The following is a 13,074-nucleotide window of genomic DNA, read 5'->3' on the forward strand; positions in this document are numbered from 1 at the left end:
TTAATTTGGTGTTATAGATGAGTTTTATCTAAAATGCCCATACACATTTTACATTGAATACATTAAGCAAACATAAGAAAGATCAGTACAGTGTTCATGGGACATCGAAAAAGCAGCTTAGAATACAACCAGAAAATCCAACTCAAGGAGCTGCTACTTTTCACAAGTACTGAGAACTTAGTATGTAGATAAAAACTTATACACATCAACTTTAATATTAGATGCTGGTTTTGAAATTTTGACAGCTTTTTTACTTTTAATCATTTTCTATCAAATCAAAAGTTCAATGATACACCCTCAATCACATCCTCCTAGAGTTCTAAGTATACATTACTAAATCCCTATGTCATCAGCTCCAACAGTACCCTCCCTCAGAGTTTGTGAACAGACCCTACAATTACTACTACATACTACTACAGACCTGTGTTACCTGATCCATCAGTCCCCTCCCCAGAGGTTGTAAACAGACCCTACTACTACTACAGACCTGTGTTACCTGATCCATCAGTCCCCTCCCCAGAGGTTGTAAACAGACCCTACTACTACTACAGACCTGTGTTACCTGATCCATCAGTCCCATCCCCAGAGGTTGTAAACAGACCCTACTACTACTACTACAATATATATTACCTGCTCCACAAGGTTTCCCTCATGTTCCGACACATTGTAGTCTTCCTCCAGCCTCTGTAGGACATTCCCAAATAAATCGTGGACACTATAACCAATCAGCATTCAAATCAGGTTTATTTTTACTTTATAGAAATAAACATTCAGTCATAAGCTCAAGCAGCCAACACATTACTTTTTACTGATATTCAAGTCAAGTGGTGAGCTTATTAATCAATAGATAAAATATTATACCACCTGTGTATATACTGTGAAATGGTCATTTTCGTGAGTGTTTTATTTTTGTTGATTTCATGGGTACTCTTATAATCCAAGAATTCACATGTCCATGAAATATCAAAATAAATATGAGTAGATTAATTGATCTATATTTATCCACAAAATCCAGACTTCATGGAACAGAATTGTATTGAAAAATCACAAAAATTGCACCCAAGGAAAACATGATTTTACCGTAAGTGGACAACTGTATAAAGATTGTTAGCCTGAGTCTACCCATGATTGTCATTCTTTATATAAACATACCTACAAGTCAACACAGAGGGATATTCCACTCACCATCTGAGGTCTTCTTTACAAAGCGGAGATAATTTAGAGATTAACTGTCCTTAAACTGTTTCCAATAAATTTTGATTTTGTTGTACCACATATATATGTTTTACAGGAGAAAAATGTACTTTTTTAACTCTGAAGCCTCGCCCTGTATTTGCATTGGAGGACAGTTGCAACTTGCAACATTGCTTCTTAATTCGATCAATTATTTATGAGTAAATTCTACATGCTGTTTCTCTCACCTTTGGCATGAAATAAGGGAATCTATCTTCTTGTCCAAGAGACGGAAGTAACCAAATGACACTAGCTCCTGTAGAAAATTAACATTTACATTGCTTCACATAAAAATAAAGAATAAAAAAGAAAAAGAAAAAAAATCTGAGTCTTCCTGAGGCAAAACATCTCCCCTACCTTCCCCCAAAAGCTACAGCACTCACAACAATTTTCTTAAAATAGAAACTGCGACTCAGTGATCTTGAAACTCGAACTCCTTCAAGGAATGAAGATACTAGAGCACTGATAATGATTTTCTTCTAGTAGCAGTGACCTTGACCTTAACCCAACAACCCAACTACAACTTGTCCAAGCAGTTCAATGCTAATATTTGTCACTCGTGGTTTTAAATCTAATTTCTCTATTTATTTATAAAAATAATTCATATTTTCCAGCTTGACGGCTATGAAACCTGTTAACAGACCTACTGTGTACTTCCGCATAAAAACAATAATGCACTGAATGATAAAATACACACCAAAAATTATCAATGTAATAATAATATTCAATAAACTTGAAAAAGAGGGCAACACAAATTACAATGTTAAATTCAATTTTCTTTTGTAAACAATAGTACATTCTTTTATTTTCTTGGAGCACACCGCTATTTTCACATTTGATATTGAAGAATAAAGTTAGCGTTACTTTTTTATTTTAATATACAAGTTGTTTATTAAATGCAAAAAAGCTATGTTTTCTACAATTGCATACACATTAAAATTATACACAACTGTTATTTCTTAAGATAACTGTACATGGGGAGGTAATCTCAATTTGTTTACATAACTGTTGAATTCACAGGCCAGCTGGCAGTTACGAGGTTATAACACGCAACTATTATTATTAATGTAATACAGTGGAAATGCCATAGAGTGGTGAATATAAAATTTTATCAACGAGCAATAAAACTGTAACAAAAGAGTTGCACACCATGCATCACCAAAGTATGACTGATGTATCCATCAAAGTTCATTAACCTGTTACGGACAAGAAAGGACAGACATAATGACAGACAACTATATGCTCTCCTGAAAATTTTTGTGGAACATCATGTCTCTAGTGCAATTGCTATAAAATTGTTGGGTTTATCATCCAGTTAACAGCCTTGGTTATTTTGAGGCAGGGTCTCCTTGCATAAGCTGGTGGCTACCCTCACTGAACAACATATGGGAGACTCGTCACATACCATTCAAAGAAACTAAGGTAAAGTGTCTTGTTCAAGGACACAATCATGTCAGCACAGACTGGTTGAGTAACCAACTTATAACTTTATCTTGAATGACCACCCTTCAAATAAAAAACTTTATCCAGAGTAATCACCCTTCAAACAAAAAATGCTATCATTAGTGACCACTCTTGAAACTTAAAACTTTATCTTGAGCGACCTGTAACCCTTCAAACAAAAACAATTATCTTGAGTGACCTGTGACCCTTTAAACAAAAAACAATTATCTTGAGTGACCTGTGACCCTTCAAACAAAAACAACTATCTTGAGTGACCTGTGACCCTTTAAACAAAAAACAATTATCTTGAGTGACCTGTGACCCTTTAAACAAAAAACAATTATCTTGAGTGACCTGTGACCCTTTAAACAAAAAACAATTATCTTGAGTGACCTGTGACCCTTTAAACAAAAAACAATTATCTTGAGTGACCTGTAACCCTTCAAACAAAAACAACTATCTTGAGTGACCTGTGACCCTTTAAACAAAAAACAATTATCTTGAGTGACCTGTGACCCTTTAAACAAAAAACAATTATCTTGAGTGACCTGTGACCCTTTAAACAAAAAACAATTATCTTGAGTGACCTGTGACCCTTTAAACAAAAAACAATTATCTTGAGTGACCTGTGACCATTCAAACAAAAATAATTATCTTGAGTGACCTGTGACCCTTCAAACAAAAAATTATCTTGAGTGACCTGTGACCCTTCAAACAAAAATAATTATCTTCAGTAACCACTCTTCTAATAAAACCACCTTTTCTGCAAACAAACTTTCCATCATCAATTTTACCACCATTGCTGTCATATGTACAACAGTATCACTAAACACAGATTTTTTATTTTGACTTCAGGTAAATCATATATACTTACATTAAGAGCAATTGTCAAAAACAGGGCAATCTCTGTCTGATTAGCATGTACAACTTTGTCAATCTGGGCTGGAGACAGCTGCTTTCCAGCTTTCTGTAGTGTTTTCTGCGAAATAGTAAGAAATTTCTACATGAAGAACAAAGTTACAAAACAAAATAGAAAAATTGGCAATGATCTTTAGTTATCAAAATTTTGCTTCAGAAACCAGTTCCATGTTTTTTAATTGCTTTTAGGCTATGCCTATCACTACTGCCTTGGTAGAAAACTACTATTTATTCTGCTATATGTTTGGCAGAGGGAAAGATTGTTTAGTTTGAGAATACTAAGCAAGGCTCAGTTTCGCCCACTAAAGTCCCCCCTTGAGATGAGATCTCTCCATTTCACTTTCAACAGGGTGTTTCCCAGAAAGGGTTTCAAAATATCAGCTAACTTTGTGAGCGTACCACACAGATTAAACGCCGATTTTCCAGATTTTGGGGAGGTAAGTCTATCACACTAAAGTTGCGACTTTCCAATTCCTTGACGATATCTTCATCTGTCTTTCTGGTGGAAACTACTAGTACAGATTGCTTTGGAAATTCTGGCAACCAATATACCGTCTGGAAAAGAAAAAACAATTGAAAACAAGATGCCGCAAAGCAAGGCATTATCCCCCGCGCACAGGTGTTGGTATGGAACCCAAATATGCTATATATAGCACTTTAATAATTTGAGACTTCACACACTTATGTATCAGTACTTTGCACGTGAAGGTCTATTACAGTGAAAGCACTAGTAGAAAATAATAAACTCACATCTCCTCAACTTCAACATTATAGATATATATATAGAGATATAATTGAAAATATAGAATCAACACAACAAATGTGTTTCAGTAACGTTTTCAGGCATAACAGCTATCTTCAGGCAACAAAAGATTTACTATGTAAGAGATGTAAAACATGTAATAATAATGATAATGATCACACAATGCCTTGAAGTTGTATCTCAGAAAAAGCCTTCTTTTGAGGTTTTTAACTATATTTTTGCAAAAACTGAAAAAATATCATAAAAAATGAAATGTTGTTAATAGCAAAAGGTTCAACTATGGCACTAAGTTAATATGTGCAGAAAGTTTTGTGAAGTTGAGTGGAACGGTTTGGAAGATATAGCCTGGAAAAGCCTCTTTTTGTGTTATCTGACTATGTTTCCATGGAAACAGAAAAAAAAATATATAAAGTGAAATGTCGACAATAGCAAAAGGCACAACTAGGGCAATGATTTAATATATACAGAAAGTTTTGTGAAGTTGAATTGAATGGTTTCGAAGTAATAGCCCAGAAAAGCCCTCTTTTGGTGTTTTCTGACTATGTTTCCATGGTAACAGAAAAAAAAATATAAAAAGTGAAATGTCGACAATAGCAAAAGGCACAACTAGGGCAATGACTTAATATATACAGAAAGTTTTGTGAAGTTGAATTGAACGGTTTCAAAGTTATAGCCCGGAAAAGCCCTCTTTTGGTGTTTTCTGACCATGTTTCCATGGTAACAGAAAAAAATATAAATAGTGAAATGTCGCCATTAGCAAAAGGCACAACTAGGGCACCAACTTAATATATATAGGAAGTTTTGTGAAGTTGAATTGAACGGTTTCGAAGTTATAGCCCGGAAAAGCCCTCTTTTGGTGTTTTCTGACTATGTTTCCATGGTAACAGAAAAAAATATATATAGTGAAATGTCGCCATTAGCAAAAGGCACAACTAGGGCACTAACTTAATATATATAGGAAGTTTTGTGAAGTTGAATTGAACGGTTTCGAAGTTATAGCCCGGAAAAGCCCTCTTTTTGTGTTTTCTGACTATGTTTCAAGGGATCTAATCATGACTGATCATTTCACAGTATTAAGCCTACATTAAGCACAGGTTCCAACATATATTCTCTGACTGAAAGTCAGGGGGTGGGCTTATTACAGGACAACACTGTAGCTGATTTAGGAAGTGTTTTCCTGAAATGTCCAGCTAAGAAGAAAGATGTTGTTGTTGAAGGTGTCTGTACATGCTGCTTGAAGCTTTTTCATAATCAGAAGGCACTTTCAGTGTCATAAACATTTATCCTCAATTTTAAAACATCTACATTTCCTAAAAACTTGAGAAAGGTTGTCAAAGGTTTCCCCACTGTTCATAAGTGGCTATTCTTCAGTAGCATTGATAACACATCAACATGCTACTTGCCTATCAATGATGAGGTTTCTGTTGGAATTTCTGATGATGAAATGACCACACTTATAGACGGGTTTATTATCAGGCATGGATTCATAATGTTTTCATATGCTGACAAAGAGAGAAAACTATTACAGAAAGAAGAGTTTTACCTTTTCAGCTTTGGAAGACTTCTTCACATTGCCCAGACCATCAATGACTACCACCGGTTGTTTACCAAGTGATGTTAGCTTTTCCAGGACAACAGACAATTTCCTCATCAGCTCCCGCACTTCATCATAATCTGCTTTCTGTGACTCAACTTGGCTGTTACCCTCAATTCCTTTCAGCTCGTTATATTTTTCTTCCAACTCTTCTGTTACCCTTGTTAAGATATTCTGAATCCCTGGATATACATACAGAGGTGGCCATTATATGCAGGTTGTTGTAATATACAGGGGTATAATTATAAAGATATTGTTCTGTTGAGGTGGTCATCATATACAGGTGATTTTTATACATATGATATTGTTAAACACATTGTTCAGTTGATGTGGCCCTTATATATGGGTGGTCTTAATACACAAGGTACAATTACAGATAATGTTGTACGCAGAAGAGGTCATCTTGAAAATGATTTTATGTACTGGGTAATGTTACAGATATTGCTGAAATATTGAGATGGTCTTTCTGCACATGTGGTCTTTATACACAGGTGGTCTTTCTACACAGCAAACTACGGTATTAAACAGAGATGGCGAGTTAACAAAGGTGATATGATAAATTAATGTTGGATGTACATGCTGTCAAACTTACTCCCACTGTCCCTGGCACATCCTACAAAGTGGTGTACAACACAACAATGGCTGTAGGCAGGATTCTTCATCAATCTATGGATCCAGTTACATATCAGGGCTGATTTACCACAGCCAGCAGGTCCAGTGATCAGGTAGGGAACAGGATCTTCTAAATAGGATAAAAATATCTATATATATGTCAAATTTAGGATTTGTTTGTGAGCTGGATTTATCAACCCATCAACAGCCAGGGTGATTTTGAGGCAGAATTTTCCTGTAGAAGCTAGTAGGTACGTTATTGAACAACATACTGGAGGCCCCTTGCAGTCCACCCGGAGCAATTAGGGTAAAATGTCTTGCCCAGGGTCACAACATAGACAGTACAGGTCAGTCTGCTTTTCAGCTTCCCGAGAAACACACACTGCCATGCATGGGGATTGTCAAACCATACACCTCTTATCTTCAACTTCATGTGTGGTTTGATGAACACAACTTTTACATTCTAGATGTAAGACATAAGACTAAATTCAACATTTACCATATTTTAATCAAAATATAGAAAACTGTTACATATATTTTAGTCAGAGGTTCCCAGTCATATCTCAGATCCCTGTTCTATGTTATAATACATAAATTAAAGCAAAATCATTTCTTTTTGTGGGACTTGATTTTCATGGTTTATCAAAACCATTATTATTCATCGGCATTTGATTTAGTGGATAATCAGTACTCATAAATTTTACTTAAATTAATGTTAATTGCCTTTTTTGTGAGCAGAACAGTTTATGAATCTAAAGATTACCTACAAAATCAGTGAAAATAAAATTTCCACAAAAATTCATGATTTTACAGTCCCTGTTATAATCTGAATTTGACATGTTATTTGTATCAATCAGATTACCTGCATCAACATTTTGGGTAAGCTGTGTGATATAATGGTCCCCGCCCTCATACAGCTTGACCTTGTTAGCAAGGAAGGCACTGTGGAGGGACTTTGCCAGCATGCGTCGATCTTCCTGTACCACATGTACACTGCTGATCATCAGATACTTCGTCAGGTGTTTGTGAATGGCATTAAACATGAGCTCTGCACCCTTGGTAATAAAAAATAAATGAAATTACACAATCAAGTATTCCTTTAAAAAATGTTCAAGTTTTTCTTTAGTTTCTCAGTTTTAATCAACAGTCAAAATACAGATTCAAAATTTGTTAAAAATTTTCAGCCCAAGTAAAGTAAAGGCCCCAAGGTTTCCCTCAATGAAACATATATAGCTAGGTAGAAGGTAGTGTGTGTTTTTCTTAATGGCTTGATTCAGGAATTAATATGAGTCAGACGAAATGTGCTAGCCCAGGTTATAAATATAGATAAACATTATTTATTTTGAAACAAAACAAGCCTACAGTCTACATTCGTCACTCTGTTGGCCCAGGTCGAACATGTAAGGGGTTGTAATGTGAGAGGATATTGAGTACCCAGGGAAAATCCACCTTGCCAGGCAGGTGACTTTGCGTGGGAAATCAAACCCTGGTCAACTAGCAATTGGTGAAAAGTGAGTGTGTTACCACTGCACTATCTCACCATAACATCACAGACATACAGGATTAATGAAATCTTGCGTAACTTTTTAATTGCTGATAAATGGATTTCTAATGGTCATGTTCTTAGCCTGATTCCTAAACTGATTAAGAAGTAAAGTTACCTCTTTGGGATTTTTGTAACACAAGTTGACACCCAAGGTCTGAAATAAAACAAAAAAAAACAAAATTCAGAATACACATACAATGATAAATTTAAACATAATTTGATTTAATATGCATAATGATTGCAATTGAAACAGATAATTTTCATATGACTTTGTTGTAGGTCTATTTTGATAATATATTAAAACACTTCAAAACAAAATAGAATTATCAAATTATTTTAATGTAAAATAATTACCCAACCTACAAATATCTGGTAGGACTTATTTCAAATCAAGGCAGAAAAAGTGTCTTGTCAGTCACCAATTAAAAAGGCCTTTCAATCAAATTATATAGTTATTACATTTGTTGTGTGATGATATTGAAATGCTTTTGTTTAAAGATTACCCGTAGTTTAGCTTCCAATAACTTATTTACTTTTTCTAATTCTGATCAAAGTTAATAAAAAAATTATTTAATCCAAACATTTTGTTTTTTGAAATCATGAGCATGCCAAAGTATCAATTAAAAATTACTTCATCTGACAAACTCAAATAAGTTGTAGACCCTGTATTTGACACTTGAAAATTCCAAAGTCAACTTATCTTTCCTCAAAATGTAGAGAGTCTAAACTAATATCACAAACACATATTTTGAAATCAGAAGTCAACAGAAATTTTGGGACTTCTAAAACAGGAAATTCTGTAAGATATATGTATAAATTTCTACTATTGATAATGTATTACCAAACTTTCTGTATCCATACACCTGCGTTTCAGGTCATCTAACATCGCAACAGATTGGTCACTCTCTGGAGAGTATTTAAACACCATCTTCTTGTCTCCTTTCTTCTTTGCCTCCTCACAGATTTTAGCATCATAAGCCTATTAAATAAGTTTATATATAGATATTAATGCTGCAACCAATCATATATACAGGCACTACCAGAGAAAATGTGTTTCATAAGACAATGAATGCAATGGTATGAGTGTTATTTTGATGCTTGCCCCGGTTATATATACATATATTGTATCAATGTGCTTATGGAAAAAAAAACAAGGGAAATTACAATTTTTTGCAATTGAGCAATTTCCAGCTTACAGTATTTGAGTGACCTCTATGAATATTCAGGAGTGTTTATTATCAAATGAAAATATATTAAACTTAATGAAAACAGACATAAATAGTATGCATATTCCTTTATCTAGATATCAGATGATAAAGCAAATGGCTAGAAATCCAAATAAAACAGCATTTTTCATATAAAATTATTTAATGTTAATCACTTCGAGTGGGTTTTATTTTCCCATTTCTATGCCAGGAGAATCAACAGCAAATTTAAATCCCTTGTGATTATTTGTACGAAAAAATAAGACTGAATGGCATCTATGTTGCTTCACTTACTGATATTGGAATCTTGAAGAATCTTGGTCTATAATAGCTTATCATCATAAATTTTAAGTCATTTTAGATCAGCATTCTTAAGGATGTATTCCTCTGACAATTGATCAGAAGAATTAATTCCAGCATAATATCTTGGACTTTAGTGGTCTTATTCATTTTGTTATTTATAAGTGTTCTATTGTCCATCCTCCATAATATGTCTGTATCACTGTAATCACTCACTGTTGTATTATTATATGTTGTAACTATTTATGCTGATGAATGTCTAAAGGCCAAAAAAACTGTTAAAGTTATTAAAAGGGCAATTTCTATGACATTTAGAAGAAATATACCTTGTGGACTACTTCTTTTGAAAGTATTTCAGCTTGTTTCTTGATCCTAGAAAAAATGGCTATTTGGGTGAAAATTTCAAAAATTAAAGCACAGAGACCTTTTCTGTTTTCATTGTGAAAAGTATCCTCAAAAATTTCTCCATCCTTACATTAAGTCTACAACAATGTTCCGCACTAGAATATGTTCAGATAAAGAATTTATATCATTTTCATTTTTTTGGTGGCTATGCAGTTTATAGCTTGTTATATCAAATGAAAACTTCACATTATTTTTCTCTTAATATCCAAGTATTATATCTTTACCTTGTAATGAAAGACAAAAAATTATTTATTGCCTGTAAAATAACAGTGAACATCTGTTATTCAGGAAAAAAAATAAGAACATGAATTATTTCCTGTTACACATATTCTGATGCCTGTACCGGACAAAGTAGTGCAGCAACATATTTATTTTTTTGCTTTTAATCTGCTTTCTAAAATCAAACCTTTCACAAAAACATCATCAGAAAAAAATATTGTTTTAAATTTCTCAGAGGACTGCAGTGTACATCCTTAAGAGTTCACGACAAACAGTATTCTGAAAATCTAAATGATTAACAGTATGTCTCTGTTTACTTCAGATATCAGTATTAAAGTGATATTTATATATCAACAATGAAACTGCTTCTTAAATCCAATCTTAAATGCAAATAACAAATAATTTCACCATTTGAAGTAATGATGCAATGCTATTTAGTTTATACAGATTTCCCACACATGTTATTTTAATTATTGACAATATGTGTATCAGGATATTTTGCCCCCTTTAATTTTCACCCTTTTTGCCCTTGAAAGGAACTGGCAAATTCAAGATGGGGATGAAAATTTGCTATACTTATATAACCCTTTTATATAATCTTTATAGGGTGATATGATTATGACACAAATTCATATATAATGGTACAAAAGTGAAAATAACATAGGAGAGAAAATTATGCACTATACAGTCATAAAAATCAAAATATCTTGTAAGATGTTCCCATTTCTTCCTGTAATGAGCCTGAGCAGGAGGGGTTAGGGAGGTGCTAACCTTTAAACATGTTATCTCTAATTTTGTGTTAAGGAGTTACAACCTATTATTTTAAGAATAATAACCAACAAATAATCTTATAATATCCTTAATAATAATAAGCGCATCCCCTATCTTTGAGTCAGTAAAGAAATTCAGTACTAAAAGCATTCAATAATCTAGGGGGGGGTCTACAAATTACAATAATTGTAATTCAGCGTCAATGAATGGGCTTATTACAGGATTAAGATAAAGTATTAATGGTATTTCTTATAAAACTGTAGTCGGCATGTTGGGCTTATTACCAGGGATGTGCTTGTTGCCAAATAAATATGGTAATGTACAATCTGCAAATCCTTAGTACCTCGTCTCTAAAACAGATGTATGCTGGCAGGGCCCCTGGATTGTTGAGGTGTCCGTGTAGAAACTCCAACTCAGTCACGCTTTTGTCACGGACAGAGGACACCCATGGATAAGTATTAGCTGCATTGTCAAAGTTTTCCTGGAGGGCACTGTCATCAGATCCATGCCATCCATACCTCTGTTTGTAAAAACAAACTATATTTAGAATCTACATGTATATTTCACATGCTAAAAAATGTGTAATACATCTAGATAGTAGTGCACGATGCATAATATACTTGTACCTTAGAAGTGTAGTGTATACACACTGTAGGTCAACTTATACATACATGTATATATCACGTGAATAAATCTTAGTTAGCGAGAACTTCCCTATAATAGAGCAGTAAAGTATTTGCTTTAAGAGGAGGGGGGTCACTTTAAGCGCTGTGGAAACTCTTTTAAAAACTACCGCAAAGTTAAGACCACCTTGCTGTTAAGTCCATTTTTGTGCTGTCCCCAAGGTGGTTTCACTATCGTTCCAGTCCAGGAGGGAGAAACTCTTTCCCATTACATATTTGGTACTATTGAAAGAAGCATAATCTAATATAGTTTGTCACCTTCCTGTTAATGTTTATCATTCATTTATCGACAGATGTCACATACAAAGATCAATACACTATATAAGTACTTTTGTATATGTAGAAGTGTACAGTATCGATACTTGCCTGTCCAAAGAACCCGATGAACATGTCCGATCTGTCGAGCTCCTTGAGACATATATTGATGACCTGTGCGCTGGCCGAAGCCTCCGATGTGATACCCCATCTCATGTCGACAGCCACGAACTGGACACCTCGGGAGTTACAAATATGGTTAATGTGGGGGAAGTAGCGTCGTGTTAGCTCTTCTCTCTCCTCCTCCATCCCTCCAAACGGAGACGAGAAGAAGATCCGCAAGGTGCTCGGATCTTTAAGCTTTTTCTGGTAATTTGTCATGATCAAAGTTTTTCTAATTTACATATATAAATACCTGTACCTAATTTTTCCAAGTCGAGTATCAATGTTTACTTCTACATGCGTACATTAGACGTATGAGATGTTAGGACATCGATACCTTACCAACCGATCACATAATTTTAACAAATAACAGCGAACGTAAACAAAATATTCTCGCGTCTAATACAACCAACTGAGTAGCACTTGAAGCGAGTCAAATTAATTTTGTTAGAGTTATGTCCCTTTAGCCATATGTTCGGCATTTTGCATTTTTCCTGAAATTACTGGTCATGGTTGAGATATGCAGGTAAAGTAGATATGTTAGGAAAAATACACCCCTACATGTTTATATATATATACATATTTATGAACTACATAACAATTACATTAAAAATCAAGGATTAAAAATTGTTGAAATAAAAAAAAATCCCTTGATTTCTGACATGTGATTGCCATGTTTACCACCTCAAAATGCAAGAAATACTTTTAATTCGAACCTAACACTGCAATTCTATAGAAGAAATTTATTTCTGAACGCCTGTCTTTAAATCAAACAACGCTAACAAGGTAACTAACTACTTTAATTTCAGTAAATTCCAACTTGAAACGCCTTGAAACATGACCAAATATAAAGACTATGGAAATTTCATTTCCTGTAATGCACGTATTTTGTGTGTAGACACAGATTCGAGACTGCCCAGTAATCTCCAACACAATGTAAAAACGTTATTCTGAAAAAAGAAAAA

At 34.2% G+C, this 13,074-nt stretch overlaps 1 protein-coding gene across 1 annotated transcript; it reads right to left on the reverse strand.

Moving 5' to 3' along the window:
- Positions 1-177: 177 nt before the first annotated feature.
- On the reverse strand, positions 178-12,328 carry LOC132560403 (TPR repeat-containing protein DDB_G0287407-like). Its single transcript, XM_060225070.1, has 12 exons — positions 12,059-12,328; positions 11,353-11,529; positions 8,951-9,088; positions 8,225-8,263; positions 7,426-7,618; positions 6,544-6,693; positions 5,901-6,133; positions 3,994-4,149; positions 3,551-3,655; positions 1,422-1,489; positions 631-715; positions 178-267 (listed from the first exon to the last, which is right to left on the reverse strand). The coding sequence occupies exons 1-12, from the start codon at positions 12,326-12,328 to the stop codon at positions 178-180; spliced, it is 1,704 nt and encodes a 567-aa protein (XP_060081053.1).
- Positions 12,329-13,074: the final 746 nt, after the last annotated feature.

The sequence above is a fragment of the Ylistrum balloti genome, unplaced genomic scaffold (assembly GCF_031769215.1).
Source record: "Ylistrum balloti isolate Yb309-2 unplaced genomic scaffold, AGI_CSIRO_Ybal_v1 Utg371058, whole genome shotgun sequence".
Lineage (NCBI taxonomy): Eukaryota > Metazoa > Mollusca > Bivalvia > Pectinida > Pectinidae > Ylistrum > Ylistrum balloti.

Coding starts and splice junctions, on each gene's coding strand:
- LOC132560403 (XM_060225070.1), bottom strand. CDS start 12,328: ATGACAAATTACCAGAAAAAGCTTAAAGATCCGAGCACCTTGCGGATC. Junction 9,089..11,352: donor ACATCTGTTTTAGAGACGAG/GTACTAAGGATT, acceptor CTTATTTAATAG/GCTTATGATGCTAAAATCTG. Junction 8,264..8,950: donor GTATGGATACAGAAAGTTTG/GTAATACATTAT, acceptor GTTTTATTTCAG/ACCTTGGGTGTCAACTTGTG.